General features: G+C 66.1%; 1 protein-coding gene across 23 annotated transcripts in view; it reads left to right on the top strand.

Annotated features, from left to right (window-relative positions):
* The window catches only part of BRSK2 (BR serine/threonine kinase 2), a 48,754-nt gene extending 31,333 nt beyond the window's left edge, over window positions 1-17,421 (top strand). Inside the window, exons 5-23 of one of the 23 annotated variants that reach the window (XR_006057417.2) lie at window positions 579-695; window positions 1,117-1,150; window positions 1,338-1,406; window positions 1,593-1,739; window positions 2,378-2,409; window positions 2,698-2,862; window positions 2,948-3,045; window positions 3,114-3,264; window positions 4,682-4,747; window positions 5,733-5,756; window positions 6,542-6,602; window positions 6,901-7,477; window positions 7,838-7,886; window positions 11,111-11,234; window positions 11,787-11,967; window positions 12,062-12,151; window positions 12,336-12,430; window positions 14,437-14,484; window positions 15,987-17,421. Coding sequence is in view for 18 of the 23 variants with exons in the window: in XM_042237768.2 (XP_042093702.1) it covers window positions 579-695; window positions 1,117-1,150; window positions 1,338-1,406; window positions 1,593-1,739; window positions 2,378-2,409; window positions 2,698-2,862; window positions 2,948-3,045; window positions 3,114-3,264; window positions 4,682-4,747; window positions 5,733-5,756; window positions 6,542-6,602; window positions 6,901-7,477; window positions 7,838-7,886; window positions 11,111-11,234; window positions 11,787-11,967; window positions 12,062-12,151; window positions 14,437-14,993 (2,542 nt within the window). In the remaining 5 variants the exon portion in view is untranslated. The other 22 variants (XR_006057418.2, XR_006057419.2, XR_003586428.3 and 19 more) reach the window with 22 other exon arrangements.
* The last annotated feature ends 4,760 nt before the right edge of the window (window positions 17,422-22,181 follow it).

Below are 22,181 nucleotides of genomic sequence, written 5' to 3'. Positions count from 1 at the left end.
CCAATGAGTTTTCAGGACTGATTTCCTTTAGGATGGGCTGGTTGGATCTCTGTGCAGGCACCCAGGCACCCCACCCCCCACCAAACAGCCCCCATCCCTGCACGTGTGCCTCTCCTAGCTCTTGCATCCCCGCTCCCACCGCCCCCCCCCCACTCCCTCCGCACTGGATCAGGCAGCATATCCCTACTGACCCCCTGGGGGCATCAGAAAGCTTTCTGCCAGGTGCCCACCCAAATCTCCTTGGTGCTTTCAGAGGCCCGGTGGCCAGGGTATCCTTGGTCTGGGGGCCCCAGGATGGTGCTGACCCAGAGCAGGTGTGGTGGGGGAAGGGCCCAGAGCAGGTGTGAGGTGTGGTGGGGGAAGCAGGAAAGGGGAGAGACTCCAAGGAGTAAAGCAGAGCGTGCCCCATTGCTGGCAGTCCTGTCCGCCCATCCTGCCACCCTGCAGCCATCGCGCCGAGGGAGACTTCCGATTGGCCGCTGGTGACATCAGCGGGCTGCGCTGCCATTGGCCTCCTGCTGTGAGGCGGGGTTTTAGCGGGGCCGCCGCGGTCAGCCTCAATCCTGCCTTCCTTCTAGCCACAGGGATCTGAAACCAGAAAACCTTCTACTGGACGAGAAGAATAACATCCGGATCGCAGACTTCGGCATGGCGTCGCTGCAGGTTGGCGACAGCCTGCTGGAGACCAGCTGCGGGTGAGCTGAGCCCCCAGCCGGCCTCCGGTTCTACACCGGCCAGGACGGTGGCCGCAGCCTGGCTCTATGGCTGCCCCGGCAGATGGCCCCGCGGCCTGGGCTGGAGGCAGGGGCCGGCGCCCCCGTGGGGCTGCCGGGGTGGGGATACGCGTACCCCGTGGTCCTGCCTCTGCCCGCCGGCTCCTTGGGTCCCTGGCTCCCGGGAGCATGCAGAGGCTATGAGGTTGTGGGAGAATTGGCACCAAAGCCCTGGAACCCCCCGTAGGGCGTCCATGCCAGGCAGAGTCTAGAGGCATGGAGCTGGGCTCCCCCTGCCCTCGGTCTCCACCTGCTGCCGTTCTGGAGGCAGCCCGGAAGTCCAGGGGGTGGGATGGCCGGGGCACGGTGCGTCTTGGGCCCTGACTTCGGCTTTTGCCTTCAGGTCGCCCCACTATGCCTGTCCGGAGGTGATCCGGGTAAGTAGCCACCCCACACCAGCCCTTGTCCAGCCAAGGGGCCTCCCTGCCCCGGTGATCGCAGACCCCCAAGTCGGGGCCTGGCTGCTTGTCCGAGGCGCCGCCCCCGGGGCCATCGCTTCCCGGACCCTCTGTCCCCGCAAGAATTCCGGCCCTGCGCCCCCACCAACCCCAGGACTGTCCGCAGGGGGAGAAATACGACGGCCGCAAGGCAGACGTGTGGAGCTGCGGCGTGATTCTGTTCGCGTTGCTGGTGGTGAGGCTCCCCGTGGCCCTCCCGGCGCCCCGTCGGTCCACCCCACGCACCCGCCCTCGCCCCGGCCCCGGCCCCTCCATCCCCCAATCCCCGCCCCTCCGCTCCCCCTGCACGACCCGCCCCCGCCCCTCTGCCGCCACACCCCGCCCCGCGGCTCCGCCAGCCCTGACCCCGCCCCGCCGGCAGGGGGCGCTGCCCTTCGACGACGACAACCTGCGGCAGCTGCTGGAGAAGGTGAAACGCGGGGTCTTCCACATGCCGCACTTCATCCCGCCCGACTGCCAGAGCCTGCTGCGCGGCATGATCGAGGTGGACGCGGCGCGGCGTCTCACGGTGCGTGCGCCCCGGGCGGGGCCGCGAGCGCGCGTCTTCCGGATCCGCTCCGGGGCGGCGCGGGGGTGGGGGAGAGTCAGGGCCTGAGGGGGGCCCGGCGGGCGTGGGGGGGGAGCCAGGGTCTGGGGGGGAGCCAGGGTCTGGGGGGCCCCCCGCTCTGAAAGAGGCCCAGCGCGCCCCCGTCGGGGCGGAGCGCCTCCTGCTCTCCCTGCCCTCAGTCCCCCCGCTCGGCCCGCGCCCCGCTGCGCGCTGCTCCCCTCCCGCCGCCCCGCCCTGAGCCCCGGGGGGCTCCCGCTGCCCGCCTCGCAGTGCTCTGCCGCTGCTTGCAGCCCCGCTCCCGCTAGCTCCCCGCCGTCTCCGGGGAGGCCTGTCCTCTCCCCCGTGGGTAGGTAGGCTCAGGGCGCTAGCCAGGCGTCTGGGATGGCCCCCCTCCGTGAGCCCGCTCCGTGCCCGCGCTCTCTGCCACCCCCGGCTCCACACCTGGCTCCTCCCCCTCCAGCCCCCGCCCGCTCCCTCCCAGCCGTCTGTCTGGCTCCTCGCTCAGCCTCCAGCCCCGCCCCTCCGCTCCTGCACCTTCGGCTCCCTAACGCGGCTCCGCTCCTTCCTCGTACTAACTCCCTGTTTCTCTTTCCTTGTAGCTAGAGCACATTCAGAAACACATATGGTATATGTAAGTAGCTCTTCCTGCCCTCATCGCCCGCTTTGCCTGCCTCTGTGGCCCGGGGGGCCCGCTAGGGACGACGGGGGGAGGGCCCGGCCCAACGCAGGCCTGCCTCCAGCCTCGGGCCCCTGGCCAGTTCTCGGGGACCCTGGCCGGCCCACGCTGGGCACAGGCAGGACGCAGGAGATGTGCAGGGGCCGGGCGCAGGGAGAGCAGCAGGACTCAGGCCCAGGGCCGGGGAGCGGGCGAGGAGCCTCGGGTGCTGCCAGAGGGAGTGACCGGGCCCTGTCCCCGCAGAGGAGGCAAGAACGAGCCGGAGCCGGAGCAGCCTGTCCCTCGCAAGGTGCAGATCCGCTCCCTGCCCAGCCTGGAGGACATCGACCCCGACGTGCTGGACAGCATGCACTCGCTCGGCTGCTTCCGGGACCGCAACAAGCTGCTGCAGGACCTGCTGTCCGAGGAGTGCGTGCGGGGGCCTGCCTGGGGGCGGGGGCGCCGCCCTGCGGGGACCCCCATCCAGCCTTCCGGCGCCTCTCACCCTCTGCAGGGAGAACCAGGAGAAGATGATCTATTTCCTCCTCCTGGACCGGAAAGAGAGGTACCCGAGCCACGAGGACGAGGACTTGCCGCCCAGGAACGAGATAGGTACGGGGTCCCGGGGCCGCCCGCGCCGCCCCTGCGGGCTGCCGGCCCTGACCCCGCTCTGCACGCAGACCCGCCCCGGAAGCGCGTGGACTCCCCGATGCTCAACCGGCACGGCAAGCGGCGGCCCGAGCGGAAGTCCATGGAGGTGCTGAGCGTGACGGACGGCGGCTCCCCTGTGCCCGCACGGCGGGCCCTGGAGATGGCCCAGCACGGCCAGAGGTGCGTGCCTCCTGCCGCCGCGGCCGGGCGGCGCTGGACGGGGCCTGGCTCCTCTCTGCACCCCGGCCCTGGGGCTGGGCTAAGGCTGCTGCGTGGCACTGGGCTGAGGTGCGCCTGGGGAGGTGTCGGGGTAGGGGCCTGCATGGGCTGCGGTGGGCTGGGCTGGCTGGCTGAGCTGAGCTGGACTGGGCTGGACTAAGCTGGAATAAGGTGATCTGGGCTGAACTCTGGGCTGGAGCAGACTGGGCTGGGTTGGGCTGACAGGGGCAGGGCTTTGCTTGATTGGCTTGGGTCAGGCTGGGTTCGGTGCGGCTATCCTGGACAGAGCTGGGCTGGAGTGGATTAGACTGCGCAGGGCTGGGCGGAGGTCAGCTGTGTTCAGAGCCGCAGCCCAGGAGGCTTAACCCTGATTGATGCTGAGCCCGTGTTTGGATCAGCTGTGGCCAGGCAGGGGTCAGGGATGTGGAATCTTGGTGTGGGGGGTCTGGGCCCCCCTGAGAAGCAGGGGGCATTGGGGCCCTGCAGAGCCTCTGCTGTTCCCGGGATGCTGGGCGAGACCAAGCCTCCCTGCCCAGGCAGGGCCTTCAGCCCTCAGGGAGACCCTGGGGCGGAGGCTCCGCGGGAGGTGTCACCGCTGGAGCCCCGGCCACACCAGTCAGCTGGGTGCTCGGCTCTGGGGCCAGCCGGGCCTCTGAGGAACTGCAGGCTGTGGGCCACCGTCAGGATTAAATGGGTCACCGACCCACCGGCCACGGCCCCCACCCCCGGCAGTCCCAGCCCCCACCCTCTGGGGTCCCAGCCTCTGGGGCCCTCTCCAGGTCTGCCAGCCACCGCGGTCCACCGCCCTCGCGTCCTGCCCTGGGGTGGGGGGCGGGGAGGAGCAAGAGGAAGGTCCTGCTTGTCGGGGCGCCTCTCCTGGAGGCGTCGTCCTTTCCGAGCCTTGCACTGGCTTCCCGCTCCACAGCTGCGGGCAGGCTGGGGGCTCGCCAGCCTCCCCCCGCCCTGCACACCCCACCTTTGGCCGTCCTGGCTTCCGCTCTGCCTTTCAGGCCCGAGTGCCTCAGGGGCGGCGGGGGGCTGGGGCGGGGTCAGGGGTCACCCATCCCAGGGGTCACTCACTGGAAAGCCGACCCTCCTCGCCCTCCGCACTTACTGCTCCATCTCAGAGGCTGCTCCTCCCTGGCTTGGCCCCTTGTCGAGGCGACAGGCCACCCCCCTGGGGTGGCGCCAGGTGTCCCCCGGGGCCGCTCTGCCCATCAGGCCGCCGGCTGTGCCACCCCTGCCCGACCGGCCCTCCTGTGCGCCTGGCCTCGGCCGGCGGGCTGTGCCCAACTCGGAGGTGTGGAGGGCCGGCCTCCTGGGCCACCTGGCGGGGCCGCGGCAGTAATTCTGTTTTCTCACTTTGTTCCCGCTGTAGTAAAGCAATGTTCAGTAAAAGCCTGGATATCGCTGAAGCCCACCCCCAATTCAGCAAAGAAGACAGGTATACACCCTGCCCCCCATCCCCCGCCCCAGCCCCACAGACAGCGGCGGGCCTGGGGGCAGGGCTGGGCCTCGGGTGGCCTCCCCCATCTGGCGAGGGAGACTTCCCGTGAGCCGGGGGGAGGGCTGGTCAGCTGAGGCTGACGCCCAGGAGGAGGAACGCGGCCCCCCAGGAGTGCCAGGAGACCCGGGCTCTGCCCGCCCCGGGCCCTGGGCTGCCCTCGGCTGTGGTCAGTGGGCCTCTGGGCCTGTTCAGCTCCCCTTCCCCGCTCCACACTGGCCTGTGTCCGGGGGCCGCCCGGCTGTCCACACGGACCAGAGTGGAGGTGCTCGCCCTGGGCGCCGCAGGCTCCCCAGGAAGGGGCAGGGGCTGTGCGGGTCCCAGGAGGTCCTGCACCCCGCCTGCAGGGCCCGCTGCCCGGCAGCGCCCGTGGCGGGGCCTCGCTTGGCCCGGGGCCCCTGGCTCCCCCTCCGTGCCCCCTCCCACCCCGGCTGCTCTGCGCTGGCGTGTCCTTCCCGCAACTCAGCTTCCAGGGTTAGACAGCAGGGCGTGGAAGCGGCCCCAACAGTCTGCTGCTGCTTCTCTGCTTCCTTCGTGCCGAGCGGCAAGCTCGCAGCTGCTGCCCCTGCCTGCCGCGGTGCGGGGCAGGCCCCCGCTGGGCCCGCCAGCCCGTGTCCCGTTCTCATGGCTGAGGGCTGAGGGCCCTGCCCGGCAGATACAAGTGGACTGGGCTGGGGCTGCTGAGGGCGAGGCACCGGCTCCGTGGCTGCGTCAGGTGGGGTGGGGGTCAGAGGGTCGTCGCCGGGGGGCTCCAGCCCACGGGTGCTGGGGGCCTGGCCAGCGGGGGCCCGGCTCCTCCCCGAGGCCCAGGAGCTGGCCGCGGCGTGGGCAGTGTGGCCGGGCGGGCGGTGTGGCTGCCCTTCACGCTGTTCTGTCCTCTTCTCTCCTGTGGCTGCCTCGACCCCTCCGGTTTCCTTCCTCTAAGGATGGCCGGTGCCGGCGCCCAGGGGTGAGCGGTGTCTCCTTTCCCTCGAGGCCACGTGGGTGGTGGAGCAAGGCCCTGCAGGCCCAGCCCCGCCCCAGAGGCGTCCGGTTCCTGCCCCAAGGGGGCAGCGGCCTCAGTGGTTTCCACCGGGCAAGCTGGCCAGTGACCTCTCTGCAGCCATGCCCAGGCCAAGTCTGCAGGCCACACGGAGGCAGGGTGGACAGAGTCCACATCCCTGCTGATGGCCGTCACAGGCGCCGTGCAGGCGGCGGGGGGGGGGGGTGGCTCTGAGCCATACAGGTGGACCGTGGGCATGGAGGCGCTAGGCTGGTGCCCAGGCGCCAGGGGTGAGGCGCTCGGTGGAGTGCAGGACTCTGGGTCTTCGACAGCTCAGCCTGGAAGCTCAGCTGGGCTCGGGTCAGTGGGTGTGGAGAGGGGCCCCCGGGAGCCTTGCCTCCCCTGTCCCTCTGCTCACCAGGCTCGAGAGCATTGCTGAGGGCCCTTCTCTGCCCTCTGGGCCTGGGGCTTTGGGCCTTGGACATGAGGCAGCTTCTGCGTGGGGGGAAGAGGAGCCCCCAGGCCGCCAGCTGCACCATGGGGCTCCAGTGGCCCCCAGGGGCCCGGGCCCTCCTGGGCCTGGTGCAAAGTGGGGGGGGCGGCAGGCCTGCCCTGGGCACTGCCAGGCCTGCGCTGGGCACTGCCAGGCCTGCGCTGGGCCGGGGCCACTGCGGGGCTCTCTGCAGGCCCACCCGAGGGGGGAGGCGCCGGGAGCCCCCGGTCTGAGCCACCCTGCGCGCCCGTGTTCCCAGGTCCAGGTCCATCAGCGGCGCCTCCTCGGGCCTGTCCACCAGCCCGCTCAGCAGCCCCCGGGTGAGTGACCCCGCCCCCCAGGGCGCCCCCCCAGGGCAGGGGGTGGCTGGGCGGACCCCACCCCACCTGCTGCTCGGGGGCTCCGGCTGCTGTCGCTAACGGCACGTTTTCTGTTTTGTTCCCTCGTGTGTCGTTTCCTTTTGTGGCGAACGCTCCCCCCACCCGCCTGTCCCCACTCCTGCCTTGGGGTCCTCCTGGGGTTGTGTGTGCTTGCGGGGGCGGGGCATGCGGGGGGCGGGGCATGCGCTGGGCTCTGGGGCCCCCCTGTTCTCCCCTGCGACTCCCGCCTGCACTGTAGCCTATTAGAAAGTTCATCCTGCCTCCCCCGCCCCCCGAGCTCCCCTTTGTGGCCTGCCCCCCGGCCACCTCCACGGAGCCTGAAGCTTGTCGGAGCGCCTCCCGGCCCGGACACCTCCTCCCTCCACAGGCCGCCCCGCGGCCCAACCCCAAGACCCAGACCTTGCCGAGCAAGGCCAAGCTGACCGACAAGCCACTGCAGGGCACCAAGTCCAACCCACTCCCGGCAGGCACCCAGGCCCAGCCCCTTGTCCCAGGGGGCCTCAGCCCCCAGCCGGCCCTGCCCCCGGGCCCACCCGCCTTGCCGTCGCCTGCCCAGCTCCCACCCCCTGGGACTGAACCGAACACCAAATCTGTCCCCATCATACAGGTGACCCCTCACCCCTCTCCGAGGGGCAGTCCCCTCCCTACCCCCAAGGGGACGCCTGTGCACACACCCAAGGAGAGCCCGGCTGGCACGCCCAACCCCACGCCGCCATCCAGCCCCAGCGTGGGAGGGGTGCCCTGGAGGACGCGGCTCAACTCCATCAAGAACAGTTTCCTGGGGTCGCCCCGCTTCCACCGCCGGAAACTGCAAGGTGAGAGTGGCCAGACACAGCAGAGGGGCTGGGGGGCCGCCAGCTCGGGAGAGGGGGCAGTGGGGCGGAGCTTGGGAGAGCAGGTGGGCGGGGCTCGGGCGGGGGCGGGGCTCGGGAGGGGGGCGGGGGGAGCTTGGGAGAGCTGGGGGCGGGGGCCCTGGCCAGCCGGGTACACCAGCCGCAGCGTGTCAACGGGCAGGGCGTGGGGGGCGTGGCCACCTCCCCAGCAGGGCCCTTTGGAGGCCAGAGAAGGCAGACTGGTTTCAGCACCAGGAGGCCGGACAGCTCGCTGTGCCCGCGGCCCTGCTGGGCGTGGGGCGGGGCGGTCATCGTGCTCTCTCCCTGTCCTTCCGCATGCAGTTCCGACGCCCGAGGAGATGTCCAACCTGACCCCGGAGTCGTCCCCAGAGTAAGTGGCCCTGCTCAAGCTCGAGTATGTGCTGCTGGCTCCTTCCCGCTGCCTGGACGTGGAGTGTGTGGGCATCCGGGATGGACCCTGGGTGTCAGGCCAGGGTCACTAGGGTGCTGAGGCCGCCTGCGACTTCACCTTGAGTGCCAGGGTCGGTGCGAGGCCGGGGCAGCGACGCAGCCTTGCCCAGGTCTGCTCCGAAGCCGCAGCTCAGGGTGGCAGGGACAGCACAGCTGCGCCTCAGAGTGACCGTCGGCTCCTGCTGTGAGCCATGGGCTCTACGCAGGGAAGCTGGCTGGCCCCAAGCCCCTGGCCAGCTGTGAGATGCCTGTAGGAGGGGCCTCCGCCCACCGTCCCACGAGAGGCGGAAGCGCGGCCTTCAGGCAACAGGCAGGCAGTGCTGCGCTGGATGTCTGGACGCAAGTCCCCGTGTCTGGGGCCCAGACCCCCGAGAGGTCCCAGCCTCTTCTCCCTTCAGCGTGTGAATGAGACCTGGGGGGTGGCCGTGGGCAGGCTCGCTGTGACCTCACTGCAGGAGAAGCTCCGTTACCACAGCGTCGAGACCCCGCGTGGGCCTGTGGACATAGCGCCAGGGTGGAGCTGGAGGGCCGCCAGCCCTAGGTGCAGGGCCTCGGGGTCTCTGGGACCCCCCGTTGGTGTCCCTTCAGTCAGGATTTCCTGCCATCATCAGAAGCTCTGGCAACCACGTTTGTAACTTAACTGTTAGGTTTTCTAGAAAAGCTTTAAAAAAAAAAAGCCTACCCAGAGCAGCGGACAGCACCGCTCAGGCGGCCCGCAGCCTCGCGCCCACTCTCGAGTCCTGGAGGCCTGGTCCCCACACAAGGGCCCTGGCTGGCACCCGCCCCCCACTCAGTGGGTATGGCCGATGAGGGAGCCGACGGGTTGCCCTAGGGCAGGGGCGTCCCCGGCACCCGCTCCTCGTGAGGCTGTGGTCGTGGGCCCGGAGACATCCCCTCCACGTGGTCGCAGCCTCAGTCCGTCGTGTGCGTGTGGCGTTCACACCCGGCCTGCATGATGGCCCAGACTCTCAGCTCCTCGGGCAGACGTCAGGCCGGCGCCTCGTCTTGGGCCGCAAGCTCTGTTTCCTCCAGGAGTCCCAGCCTTTGCTCTGAGCACCTTCCCCCAGCGGGTGAGGCTCAGAGTCTGCGTCAGCACGTGTAAGAGCTGCTATCAGACAACAGGCCTTCACCGACAGGCCCAGACTGAACCGCACAGGCCTTCCCAGTCCCTCAGGCTGCTGTCAGACCCGACGCCAAGCACACAGCTGAGTGCTCCTGTGACTCAGTGTCTTCTCGAGGGAGGTGGGGCGCTGGCCCCCACCGCGGGCTCCAGAGCCGCCTCCTGGCCCTTTTCTGAACTTCAGGCCCGCGGGGCTCTGGATGCGACGACGGCTGCGGAGCCAGCAGGGTGTGCGGAAGGAGGAGAAGGTAGCCAGTGATCGCCGGGGCCCGGGAAGGGCAGGTCCCACGTCTGTGCCTCGGAGTCCATGCCCAGAGGCCGGCTCCAGCCCCACAAGCGGACACGGCCTCTGTGGGCAGGCTGCCTGCCGCCCACAGTGTCGAGAGCCGCAGCGTTGCCACAGGCCCCAGAGCCAGCTCCAGAAACGGGCAAGAGAAAGGGGAGCCACACGGGAGAGTGCCTTGCAAGTTGAAGACCCAGCCTGGCGCCTGCAGGGCATCAGGCCCCACCACTCACTCTGCCAGTGCTGCCTGAGCAATACTGGCCTGGGCGGGCCCCCTGCTTGCGGAGCCCTGGCCCTGTCCACAGCTGAGCTCCTGGCATCGGGCAGGCGCTCCCGCCAATGCTTGTCCATCACCCAGCCTCTGGGTCAGGCCCCACTCTACAGTGTTGGTCAGTGACGGTCATCTCAAGGCCCATCCAGGGCTCCGTCCACCTCAAGGTTCAGCTGGTCACCAGCAGGATTCAGGCTCCTGGCCACATAAGCCTCCCCATTCCGTCCGTCTGTCCCCGCTGCGTCTAACCGTGTCAGTTTGTCCACACGAGGTGGAGGTCTCTAGCCAGCGGGAGGCCAGCCTTTCAGAGCCTGATCTTGGGGGAGAGGCCCGCTGCCCTCCTGCTCAGAAGCGAGTCCCAGCCTCGTCCACCGTGGGAAGGGCCTGCGTGGGCTGAATACAGGAGGCAGGATGTGTGCACTGAGGGGCGGCCCAGCCCAGATGGGGGCCTCAGATGAGGCAGAGGGACAGAGGACGATTGGCAGGGCAGGCCGGGTGCCTGTGAGGTGCGGGCTCTCGTGCAAGAGGGTGCTGCGGCCCTGGGTCCCTGGGGTGGCCCCTGCCCTGCTCCATGCAGCAGCTGGGCCCCCAGGGGTCTGAGTGAGATCCGTTTTCCAGGGGTAATCTGGGCGGGCAGGCGGGCACCAGTCCCCCGGGCTCAGAGGGAGGGCAGGTGGCATCCGGGCCCCAGCTTCCATCCCTGCCCCCCTCCCCGGGCAGACCTGCAAAGGTTCCCCCGCCCTCCCCACCCACACAGTCCCGATGGGCACCTCTCCCGGGGAACTGCAGGGAGGCCACTCTGCAACCCAACAGAGGGATAACGCAAGGCTGGGGTCGGGGTGTGCTCAAGGGCAGGGCGCTCCCCACTCTCCCCACCTCCCCTCCTCCCTTCCTGACGGGGTCTCAGCAGGTGCTGCCCACACCCAGGTGGGAGGGGGTAGCTGCAGGACCACTGTGAGGGCTTCGGGGCCCGGGGCGGGGCTGGTCAGGGGTTAGGATGGAGGGGCGATTAGGGCGGGAAGTTGGTCAGGATAGTGGAGTCAAGATGGGGTCACAGTCACGGCTGGGATGGGGGTCAGGATGGGGGGGTCAGAGCTGTGGGGTCACGGTCACCATGATGGGGTCAAGGCACGGGCTGTGGGGTGAGGGTCAGGATGGGGTCACAGGTCAGGGTCAGGATTGGGGGGTCAGAGCTGTGGGGTCATGGTCACTGTGATGGGGTCAAGGCAGGAGCTGTGGGGTGAGGGTCAGGATAATGGGGTCAGAGATCAGGGTCAGGATGGTGGGGGTTAGGGCTGTGGGGTGAGGGTCAGGATGATGGGGTCAGGGCTGTGGCTGAGGGTCAGGGTGCTGGGCCTGGGAAGGGGCCCAGTTAGGACAGCGAGCTGTCCGCAGCCCGGGGGAGCAGACAGGCCCACACTCGGCTCAGCTGGGGTGCCCTGAGCTGATCAGCTGTCCGTCCACACCCAGGCTCGCCAAGAAGTCCTGGTTCGGAAACTTCATCAGCCTAGAGAAGGAGGAGCAGATCTTCGTGGTCATCAAGGATAAGCCGCTGAGCTCCATCAAAGCTGACATCGTCCACGCCTTCCTGTCGGTGAGCCTCTCGCCACGAGGTCCCTGACCCTGGGACCCCGGCCTGGGCAGGGTCAGGGGGGCAGGAGATGGGTGTCCCCTGGGCCGAGCCCAGGCGGGGTGTGGGGGTGCCTCCAGGGACCCCTCACTAAGGTGGGGTGATGCACAGCCGCTCTGAGGAGGGGCCTGAGGCCTCACTGTGGGGTGGGGGGCTCTGCAGGCCTGGGGGATTCACCTGGGGCCTCGAGACTGTCCCTGGGAGCCTGGCGCCCTGTCCTGTGTGCCCGCTGCCTGCCTCCCGCAGCCCCGCGCCCCTCCGTGCAGAGGCTTCTCGGCCCGACCAGAGCCGCAGGCCTGAGTCCAGCAGAGTCAGGCTTTGACCCCGGGGGGCGCGTCCCCTACATGCGGCCCAGGCTCTGGCTCCGCCTCTACCCTCCCTCCGCCAGACCCTGCTTTCTGCCCCGTGTCGGGGTCCACCTGCCTGAGGTGGAGACCCCCTGCCACTGGGGTCTGGGGGCCAGGGGGTGGGCAGCTCCACAAGGGGAGGCCGCACTCACACTGCCTGCGCCCACAGATCCCCAGCCTCAGCCACAGCGTCATCTCCCAGACGAGCTTCCGGGCGGAGTACAAGGCGACCGGGGGCCCGGCCGTGTTCCAGAAGCCGGTCAAGTTCCAGGTGGACATCACGTACACGGAGGGCGGGGCCGCGCAGAAGGAGAACGGCATCTACTCGGTCACGTTCACGCTCCTGTCGGGTGAGCCGCTGGGGAGGCCTGGGGCCGCCCCTGGGGGCGGGGCTGGAGCGCCGGCCCCGTCGGCTCTGCCCCTCACCCGCCCTGTCTCCCCCAGGCCCGAGCCGCCGCTTCAAGAGGGTTGTGGAGACCATTCAGGCCCAGCTGCTGAGCACACACGAGCAGCCCTCTGCCCAGCACTTGTCAGGTGAGGGAGGGGCCTGGCCCGGCGGCCCGAGGGCTGGGGACGGGGTGTGTGTGGCCCCTCTGTGAGCCGCCTGGCCCGCAGCCACGCGCCCCCGGGAGCAGGGCGCTCCCGCACAGCGGCGTCTCTGCACACCAGGGAGGTAGGGCCGCACGCCACACTGAAAGGCGCCTCTTGTCCACTGTAGAACCCCCCCCGCCAGCTCCAGGACTAAGCTGGGGTGCTGGGCTTAAGGGCCAGAAGGTGGCTACCAGCTACGAGAGTAGCCTCTGACGCTGGCAGGTAAGGTGTCCGGCCCCACCGCCGGGGCAGGGAGGGGGCTGTGGGCAGGTCCTCTGTGAGAGCCAGGCTGGCCCGAGGAGGGCGCCCTGTGCCTACCCACACATCCAGCGGCTGCCTCCCGGCCCTGGACAGGCCATGCGGGCCCAGCACCCAGCTGAGCAGCTGGACACGGGGCAGCCCGGCCCCTGGCCAGAGAGAGCAGGCTCCTCCGGAGTGACTGAGGTCCTGCCGAGGCCCTGAGCCCTTGGGGTCCCCCACACAGCATTCTCCAGGGTGGGGGGTGGTACCCACTCTTGTATCCACTCTGGCTGATGTGAGGGGCTGTCCGCCACCCACCCTCCCCTAGACGGGCAGGACAGGGGGGCCTGAGGTCCAGGCGAAGCAGGGGTCTCCCAGTGGGCCTAGAGGGGTGCACACAGGGGCTGGCATTGCCCAGGCCTGCAGCGCTGGAGGCCCAGGAGCCGGAGGGTCAGCACGGCTGGGCCCTGGCGGGGAGGGGGCTGTGGCCGCGCAGGTGTGGGTGAGCCCTGGGGCTCGTGCATGAACGGTGAGCGGCGTGTCAGGGAGGGTGAGCGGCGCGGGTGAGCGGCGGCAGATGCCAGCTGACCGCGAGGCCCACGTGGGGCCTGGGGAGCGCAGCGTCCAGCCCAGAGCCCCCCTTTCAGGGCCCCTGTGGCCGACCGTCTGTGCTTCTGTGTGGGGTCCTAGAGGCCGAGTGGCCCTCGTCCATCCCGCCCCGCCATGCTCATTCCATCGTCTGTGTTCCACCTTCTCCCCCTTGTCATGTGTGCCCCTCTGATGGGGGGGGGGCTGGGGCTGGAGGGCTCTGACCCACAGAGGGGGCCCACTCCCCCAGCCCTGGGAGCTGGCTGGCCTGGGGGCTGTGCCTTTAATGCCCCCATCTCAGAGGAGGCAGCGCTCCCAGGGGGAGGCTGAAGCTGAGTCAGGACAGCTTGTCCAGGGAAGCCAGCAGGGGGCCTGGCGAACTGCCTGGAGGACAGGGACACAGGCCTTCTTTGTTCCTGGCCAGGCAGAGTCCAGCCCTAGGGGGTCCCCTCCCGTTTGCCAGTGTGCTCTGTGCTAGGCCCCGGCCCAGGAGCAAACCTGGTGGACCGACCCTTTTGCAGGGCCCCACCCCTGCGCCAGCTTGGGGCTGAACCGCCTCCCTGGAGACTGCTGGGTGCCAGCTCTGGGCCAAGCCCGTCTGCCCTCCCTTCCTTCAGGGAGCCCTGGACCTGGGGAGCCCAGGCTGGGACCCCAGCCCCTCCTCCAGGGGTCGGCCCTTACCAGGTCCCTCCCTCTTGTCCTGCTTGTCCTGAGAGCTCAGAGCCGCTGGATGTGGGGAGGGGGCAGAAGCTGGGGTCCCTCTGGGGCACGAGGCTGAGACCTGGTAGCCACTCCAGCAGGGCCCCATGCAGCCCAAGGAGGGGCTCTTAGAGGGCCTGGCTGCCTTCCCCACCCCCAGCCCACCCGGCCCGGCCCAGCGGGTGGAGAGGGTTGGGAAGAGGGTGCCTCCCTGAGTCTGGAAAAGGGGAGCCTTGCAGCCACCTGGTCAAAGAGTGAGTGGTAGGCTGAGGACCCAAAGGTGGCCCACACAGATCCCAGCCAGAGGTCTGGACCTCTTAGCTTCGAAGCGCGTGCCCTGGACCCAGAGTCAGAGGGGAGGGAGGGCCAGGCATGACCCCCAGTGCCCAGGAGAGGGGTCCCGCTCTCCGCTGCCCTCTGCCGAGCCCTGCCCGCCCCAGCGGGCGCCTCCCCGCTGAGCCCCGCACTCCGTGTTCTGGCGCCTTTCTGAGCACCGGCCCTCTTAGCCTGCCTGCGTTGGCTCCACCCCTTGGCCCCAGCCCCGCCCACCCTCGGCCACAACCACGCCCACTTCCTAGGCCCCGCCCTTCCCAGGGCCCCGCCCCCTCCCCGGCCCGGCCTGAGCCTGTCCCCCCAGCTCGAGGTCTGAGCTGGAAGCTGTGTTCACACGTCTCCCCTCCTCTCTCCGTTCTGTGCTCCAGACACCACTAACTGTATGGAAATGATGACGGGGAGGCTTTCCAAATGTGGTAAGAACCCCTCACGCGCACCGGGGCCCCCCAGCCTGTCACCCCATTGCTCACCCCTGCACCCCCTGCAGCCTGCTCTGGTGGGTGCTGCCCCCACCCCCGGCTGTCCTGGGGTCCCTGTGTGCCTGAGGAGCCCGGACACGCACACGGGGCCGCGCTTGCCCCCAAGGCGCCCGGCTGTGCCCAGCCCCCAGTCTCTGCCACCAGCCACCTCCCTCATTCAGTCCCCAGAGCGGCTGCAAGCCCGGCCCAAGATCAAGGCAGGCCAGGGAGGGACTCCAAGGCTCAGAGCAGGAAGGGGCGCCTCGGCCCCGAGGCCAGCAAGGCTCCCAGCTGCGGGCTCTGGCCCGAGGTCAGGGGGCCCCCGGGCCCTGGGCTGCAGGCTCGGGTCAGGCCCTCTGCCGTCGGCGGGGGCAGAGCAGGGCACCTGCTGTTGCATCATCAGAGCAGAGATGGGGGTCCTGCCTGTTCTTGCCCGGGTGGAGGCCTGGCTTAGGAGGAGGGGCTGAGGTGCCCTGGGGCCAGGAGCACAGGCTGGGCCCCCACGGCTGCCCCTTCCTTTTCCCTCGGGACGGTCTCTCTGGGACCCCCACTTTGGCTGCCTGCCCCAGCCCTCACCACACCCAAGCTCCATGCCTGTCCACCGATCCATCCGTCTGTCTGTCCGCTGCTGACCTCTGTGTCCACGCTGTGCCACCCGGGCTGGCCGGGGGTGGGGCTCCAGGCCTCCCAGGAGGAGTGTGACTGACTTGGGCCTCCATTCCCTGGGTCCTGCCTGGCCCTGGCCTTCCCACCGCTGAGGACTCAGGGTGATGGGAGGCCTGGCGGAGGAGGAGGGTCCCCGCCGGCCTGGGCCCCAGCCTGCCGCCCAGAGGCCTCGAGCCCCCCGGCTGCCAGCCCCGCTTGCTGCCGCGGCCCCGCGCTCCCGCGCGCCCGCCCTCGTGGGCCCCTGGTTCATTCGTCTGTTGTTCTCTCTCTTCCCTCCCTCCCTCCCTCCTTTTCTCTCTTTTCTTTTTTTCTTTTGTCTCTGTTCTGTGCACCCAGGCAGCCCATTGAGTAACTTCTTTGACGTAATTAAACAACTTTTTTCAGACGAGAAGAACGGGCAGGCGGCCCAGGCCCCCAGCATGCCCGCCAAGCGGAGTGCCCACAGCCCACTCGGGGACTCCGCGGCCGCTGGCCCCGGCCCTGGAGGGGACGCCGAGTACCCAGCGGGCAAGGACACGGCCAGGACGGGGCTGCCCGCCGCCCGCCGGGAGCAGCCTTAGACAGACACATAGCCCCCGCCCCTTGTGCGGCCTGCCGCCCGCCCGCCCGCCCGGGGCGGACCCAGGGCCACAGTCCGTCTAGACTGTCGTCAAGCCGGGGAGGAAAGGAAAGGGGGCCCCGGGGTTTGCAGCCCAGGCCAGGCCAACCAGGCCCGCTCTCTCTCTCTCTCTCTCTCTCTCTCTGTCTCTCTCTGCCTGTCTCTGACAACGCCACTGTCTCCACTCTGATACCAGGAATTATCCCGAAAAGTTAACATGTCACCTCCACGAGGCCGCCCTCCGTGCTCTCCGCCGGACTCCGGCTGACCGAAGGCAGCTGCCGCAGACCCACCCTCTCTCCTCCTGCCGCCCGCCCGCCCGCCTGCCCGCGCGGCAGCTCTGCCCAGTTTCAGCTCCGCATGGCCATGGGGAGGAGGACCCAGGCCCCCCAACTGGACGCGCGCTGACTAGCGCCCTCGGCGGGTCCAGCCGGCCTCCGGGGCGGGCCCGAGGGGGCGAAGCAGTCGTCTGGCCCAGCCGCCTCGGCCTCTCCCCGGCGCGCCCCTCCCCCGCCCCGCCGCTCCTCGTCCACGTCCACGCACCTCAGCGCCGCCCACCTGAGCCGCCGCGTCCCACCCCCCAGCTCCCTGGGGGCCGCAGGTGGAAAGAGACCCAGGGCCCAGCGTGCCCGTCGCCCCGAGGCTGGCCGAGATCAGTATTATTTATTTGCTGTTTTAACTTATTGAGTTTCTTCTCTGTTCAGGGAAGGGGCAGCAGCAGCGCCGTCCTGCCGTCTGTCCGTCCGTCTGTCTGTGTGTGTGTGTGTGTGTGTGTCTTGGGCAGGGTGGGGTCTGGGCCAAGGTGCCCCATGGACAGAGCCGTCGGGGTGCTGGGGGCAGCCGGCCGGTGCAGCGCCGGCAAGCTACTGTAAACTTTAAAGAATTCCTGCAAGATATTTTTATAAACTTTTTTTCTTGGTTGTTTTTGGAGAAGGGTGTTGGGGGGGCGGGCCGCGGGGCAGGGCTAGACTTGGAGTTCGGTTCTTTCTATACACACACATATAAATATATTTAGAGAATGGCGTGGTTCGCTCTGTCCCAGGTTCGGTCTGAGGAGACGTGACTCCATCCTGGGGGGCCCGGGCCGGGGCCCATCTTGGTTTTGTGTCCGGGTGTGGGGCCTGGGGAAGGCCTGACTTGGCCCCCTACACATAACACGCTAGACAGAAGAGGCATTGCAGGCTTTTTTTTTTTTTTACTAAAATGACAAAAAGTTAAAAAAAAAAAAAAACAACCAAGGACAAAGAGAAAGGCAGCGAGTCCCTGCCTCCGGAGGGCCGCGGCAGCAGGCGGGGTTGCATGCCCTGACCGCCGCAAGTCCACCTCACGTCCGCCTGCCTGCTCGCCCGTCGTGGATACATTTTAATGCTTCTGTTCCATTGACCCCGCCCCAGGCTGGGATCTCAGTACATAACAAAAACCGAAACACCTATAACAGCAAAAGCCACGCGGTCCCCGTGGGAGGGGCGTCTCCAGAGACGAGGACCGGAAAGCAATACCTCTCGTTAGCCCTCCTCTTTTGTACTCGGACACACAGACGTCACGGAAACGGACGCGCCCCACCCCGTGTACCCCCATCAAATAACTGTGAGCAACTTAGTTCCGAACAATAAATTCCTTCCGTAAAGTCACCCACGCCAGTCTCCGTGCGGGCGGGCGGGACGTGGGGCGGCCTGGGACCCAGGCAGCAGGCCTGACGGCGCGACGTCTGCCCGGCCGCGGGGGCGGGGCCGGGTGGCACGCTGCCGGGCACGGGCATGGGGCGAGCACGGGCATCGGGCGAGCGCGCCCCCGCCCGGCCACTGCGGCTCTGCTGCCTCCCCGAGGCCGCACCCGGGCCCTTCCAGGACGATGACCTTCCTTTCCAGCCCTCCTCCGGGAAGAGGCAGAGGGGCCTGTGGCCCAGCCCTGGAGTGACGGGCCGAGGCGGGTGGGCAACTCTGGAACAGCGGGCTGGCAGGGCAGCGTGGTCCCCGCCAGGGGTGGACCCCCCCCCCCGCCCCCGCCCCGTCGCTGCAACGCCAAGGACAGGCTAGACCCTAGGGCCGTGGGCCACCCAGCCCCATGTCCTGAGGGCAGCACCCGGGAGTCACCTTGCGTCCGTGAGGAGGGACGCAGAGCAGCCCCTGACCGGGGTCCCAGGGGGGAGCCAGAGGCCCGCGGAGCCGCCTCCCCGCGTGTGGAGGAGACTCTGCACCCGGCCGTCCGCACCAACACAGTGCGACCGGCCTGGGGGCTGGGCGGCCCGCTCGCCCGTGGTGGGGGCGGCGCCATCCCGGGCCCGCAGCAGCCCGACCGCTGTTCCGAGGTGCTGCCGTCTGGCCCTGGGGCGGGCAGATCCGGCCTAGGGTTCACGCGCTCCCCTCTCGGCCCTCGTGCTGGAGGCGCCGGGCTTCCGGGGCGTAGCTCCGAGCTTGGGGGCTTGGGGGCTCCGCTGCAGCGGCGCGGGCCCCGGACTCACGAGAGCCTGCGGCCGGGGGGGCGACGCTGGAAACCGCCCGGCCGCGGAGGAGGTCGGCGCCCAGAGGCCGCTCTGGGCCCAGGTTCTGCTGTGGCCCCTGCACTGCGTGGCGTCCCGTTCACTTCAGCTTAAGAACCGGGTGGAGGGAGGGGGTTGGCTTGCTGCATCCTGGCAAGGCGCGTGGCCGTCTGGCCCTTCCCCGGCCGCCAGAGAGGTCCTGTTGACCCGACGGTTCTGCGCGTCTTCACTGAAAGCCGCTGGCGCCGCAGGCCGCCTCGGCTCTGCCCTTGGCCCTCTCAGAGTCTGCGCTCTGACGAGTCGGCCTCAGTGGGCGCGACTGGCATCCCCCGAAGAGGGCACCGCAGTCAACACGAGCGACCCTCAGCCTCCCGTGGGAGCCCACCGGCGCACTCCCTCAGGGGGAGCGCCCTTTCCCGCAGTCCCGCTTCCACACCAAGCTCGCTCTCGGTTGTAAATAAAAGAAACCAAAGCAAGCTAAGCCTAAAGCCGCTGCTGCTACTATTCACTCCTATAACTACACCCGTGTGTGCCAGACAGATGCCTTCGGAGCACTTTAAACTGAGCACTATGTCTGTCAAGTAGACTTTAATGCGCCCTTGCAGAAAACAAAAAGGATCAGAGGATGGCGGCGCAGGCCTGGTGACCCACCAACCGGTGTGGGTGCTGCCCCCCAGGGAAACCCTGGGCGGGGGCGCTGCGCGCTGCTGGGGGCAGAGCCGGTGGGCGGGGCACCCAGCCGTGGCTGCAGCCGCCGCCCAGCCCTCCCTGCGCCCTGCCCGGAGCCCACCCCGACAGTGGCGCCCGCGCTGGGAGAGGCGCGTCCCGGCGCTGGCAGGCCCCCCCGCTCCCACCGGCCGGCCTCCGGGGGCGCTGCGGAGCAGAGAGCTGGCCGCGGGAGGGGCCTGGCCCGCCCCCCGCCCCCCGCGGATCCGCGCCCACTCCTGGCTCACCGCGGCCACCAGGTCCAGCCCACACCTCCCCCCTCCCGGGCCCGCCCCCATCCCACCCCCAGCAGCCCAGTCTCCCGGTGTCCCTTGGCAAGGGTGGAGGGGGCAGGGCGCAGAGATGGTGGCCAGGGCGGGGAGGAGAGAGAAGTGGAGTGAACATCAAAGCTGGGGTGTCTGCGTGGGGGAGGGGGGCGCGGAGACGGTCCCCCAGCAAGGTGGGGAACCAAGTGCCGGCCCCAGGGCGCAGGTGGGACTGCAGAGGCTATGCTGCGGGCAGGCCTGTCCGCGGGGTCCGGGCCCTGGGTGCAGTGCCTTCGTGGACCCTCTCCGGCTCTTGATGACCCTGTAAGAGTTCCATAGCCCGTCTTACACACGGTGCTGGTATAACGTGTTACCAAAAACCTAGGGGCTTAAACCATACAAGTACTGCATTTCGGGCTCTTGTTGACCATGATGGCTACGCCATTTCTTCTGAGGGATTCCTGCCCGCAGTAGTAGATATAATGGTCATCCGAGTTAAATTCACCCATTCCAGTCCATTTTAATTCACTGATTTATAGAATGTCGACATTCACTCTTGCCATCTCCTGTTTGACCACTTCCAATTGGCCTTGATTCATGGACCTGACTTTCCAGGTTCCTATGCAATATTGCTCTTTACAGCATCGGACCTTGCTTCTATCACCAGTCACATCCACAGCTGGGTATTGTTTTTGCTTTGGCTCCAGCCCTTCATTCTTTCTGGAGTTATTTCTCCACTGATCTCCAGCAGCATATTGGGCACCTACTGACCTGGGGAGTTCCTCTTTCGGTATCCTATCATTTTGCCTCTTCATACTGTTCATAGGGTTTTCAAGGCAAGAATACTGAAGTGGTTTGCCATTCCCTTCTCCAGTGGACCACATTCCACTGAGTCTGAAATGCAGTACTTGGATGCAATCTCAAAAATGACAGAATGATCTCTGTTCGTTTCCAAGGCAAACCATTCAATATCACGGTAATCCAAGCCTATGCCCCAACCAGTAACACTGAAGGAGCTGAAGTTGAACGGTTTTATGCAGACCTACAAGATCTTTTAGAACTAACACCCAAAAAAGATGTCCTTTTCACTATAGGGGACTGGAATGCAAAAGTAGGAAGTCAAGAAACACCTGGAGTAACAGGCAAATTTGGCCTTGGAGTATGGTATGAAGCAGGGAAAAGGCTAATAGAGTTTTGCCAAGAGAACGCACTGGTCATAGCAAACACCCTCTTCCAACAACACAAGAGAAGACTCTACACATGGACATCACCAGATGGTCAACACCAAAATCAGATTGATTATATTCTTTGCAGCCAAAGATGGAGAAGCTCTATACAGTCAGCAAAAACAAGACCGGGAGCTGACTGTGGCTCAGATCATGAACTCCTTATTGCCAAATTCAGACTTAAATTGAAGAAAGTAGGGAAAACCGCTACACCATTCAGGTATGACCTGAATCAAATCCCTTATGATTATATATTGGAAGTGAGAAATAGATTTAAGGGCCTAGATCTGATAGATAGAGTGCCTGATGAACTATGGACTGAGGTTCGTGACATTGTAAAGGAGACAGGGATCAAGACCATCCCCATGGAAAAGAAATGCAAAGAAGCAAAATGGCTGTCTGGGGAGGCCTTACAAATAGCTGTGAAAAGAAGAGACTGAAAAGCAAAGGAAAAAAGGAAAGATATAAGCATCTGAATGTAGAGTTCCAAAGAATAGCAAGAAGAGATAAGAAAGCCTTTCTCAGCGATCAAAGCAAAGAAATGGAGGAAAACAACAGAATGGGAAAGACTTAAGATCTCTTCAAGAAAATTAGAGATACCAAGGGACATTTCATGCAAAGATGGGCTCGATAAAGGACAGAAATGGTATGGACCTAACAGAAGCAGAAGATATTAAGAAGAGGTGGCAAGAATACACAGAAGAACTGTACAAAAAGATCTTCACAACCCAGATAATCACGATGGTGTGATCACTCATCTAGAGCCAGACATCCTGGAATGTGAAGTGAAGTGGGCCTTAGAAAGCATCACTACGAACAAAGCTAGTGGAGGTGACGGAATTCCAGTTGAGCTATTTCAAATCCTGAAAGATGATGCTGTGAAAGTGCTGCACTCAATATGCCAACAAATTTGGAAAACTCAGCAGTGGCCACAGGACTGGAAAAAGTCAGTTTTCATTCCAATCCCAAAGAAAGGCAATGCCAAAGAATGCTCAAACTACCGCACAACTGCACTCATCTCACGTGCTAGTAAAGTAATGCTCAAAATTCTCCAAGCCAGCCTTCAGCAATACATGAACTGTGAACTTCCTGATGTTCAAGCTGGTTTTAGAAAAGGCAGAGGAACCAGAGATCAAATTGCCAACATCCGATGGATCATCGAAAAAGCAAGAGAGTTCTAGAAAAACATCTATTTCTGCTTTATTGACTATGCCAAAGCCTTTGACTGTGTGGATCACAATAAACTGTGGAAAATTCTGAAAGAGATGGGAATACCAGACCACCTGACCTGCCTCTTGAGAAACCTGCATGCAGGTCAGGAAGCAACAGTTAGAACTGGATAAGGAAGAACAAACTTGTTCCAAATAGGAAAAGGAGTACGTCAAGGCTGTATACTGTCACCCTGCTTATTTAACTTCTATGCAGAGTACATCATGAGAAACGCTGGGCTGGAAGAAGCACAGGCTGGAATCAAGATTGCCGGGAGAAATTTCAATAACCTCAGATATGCAGATGACACCACCCTCATGGCAGAAAGTGAAGAGGAACTAAAAATCCTCTTGATGAAAGTGAAAGAGGAGAGTGAAAAAGTTGGCTTAAAGCTCAACATTCAGAAAAGGAAGATCATGGCATCCGGTCCCATCACTTCTTGGAAAATAGATGGAGAAACAGTGGAAACAGTGCCAGACTTTATTTTTTGGGGCTCCAAAATCACT

The sequence above is a fragment of the Ovis aries genome, chromosome 21 (assembly GCF_016772045.2).
Source record: "Ovis aries strain OAR_USU_Benz2616 breed Rambouillet chromosome 21, ARS-UI_Ramb_v3.0, whole genome shotgun sequence".
Lineage (NCBI taxonomy): Eukaryota > Metazoa > Chordata > Mammalia > Artiodactyla > Bovidae > Ovis > Ovis aries.
Note: the sequence above shows the minus strand (reverse complement) of the source record. Positions and strands in the feature narration are given on the sequence as shown.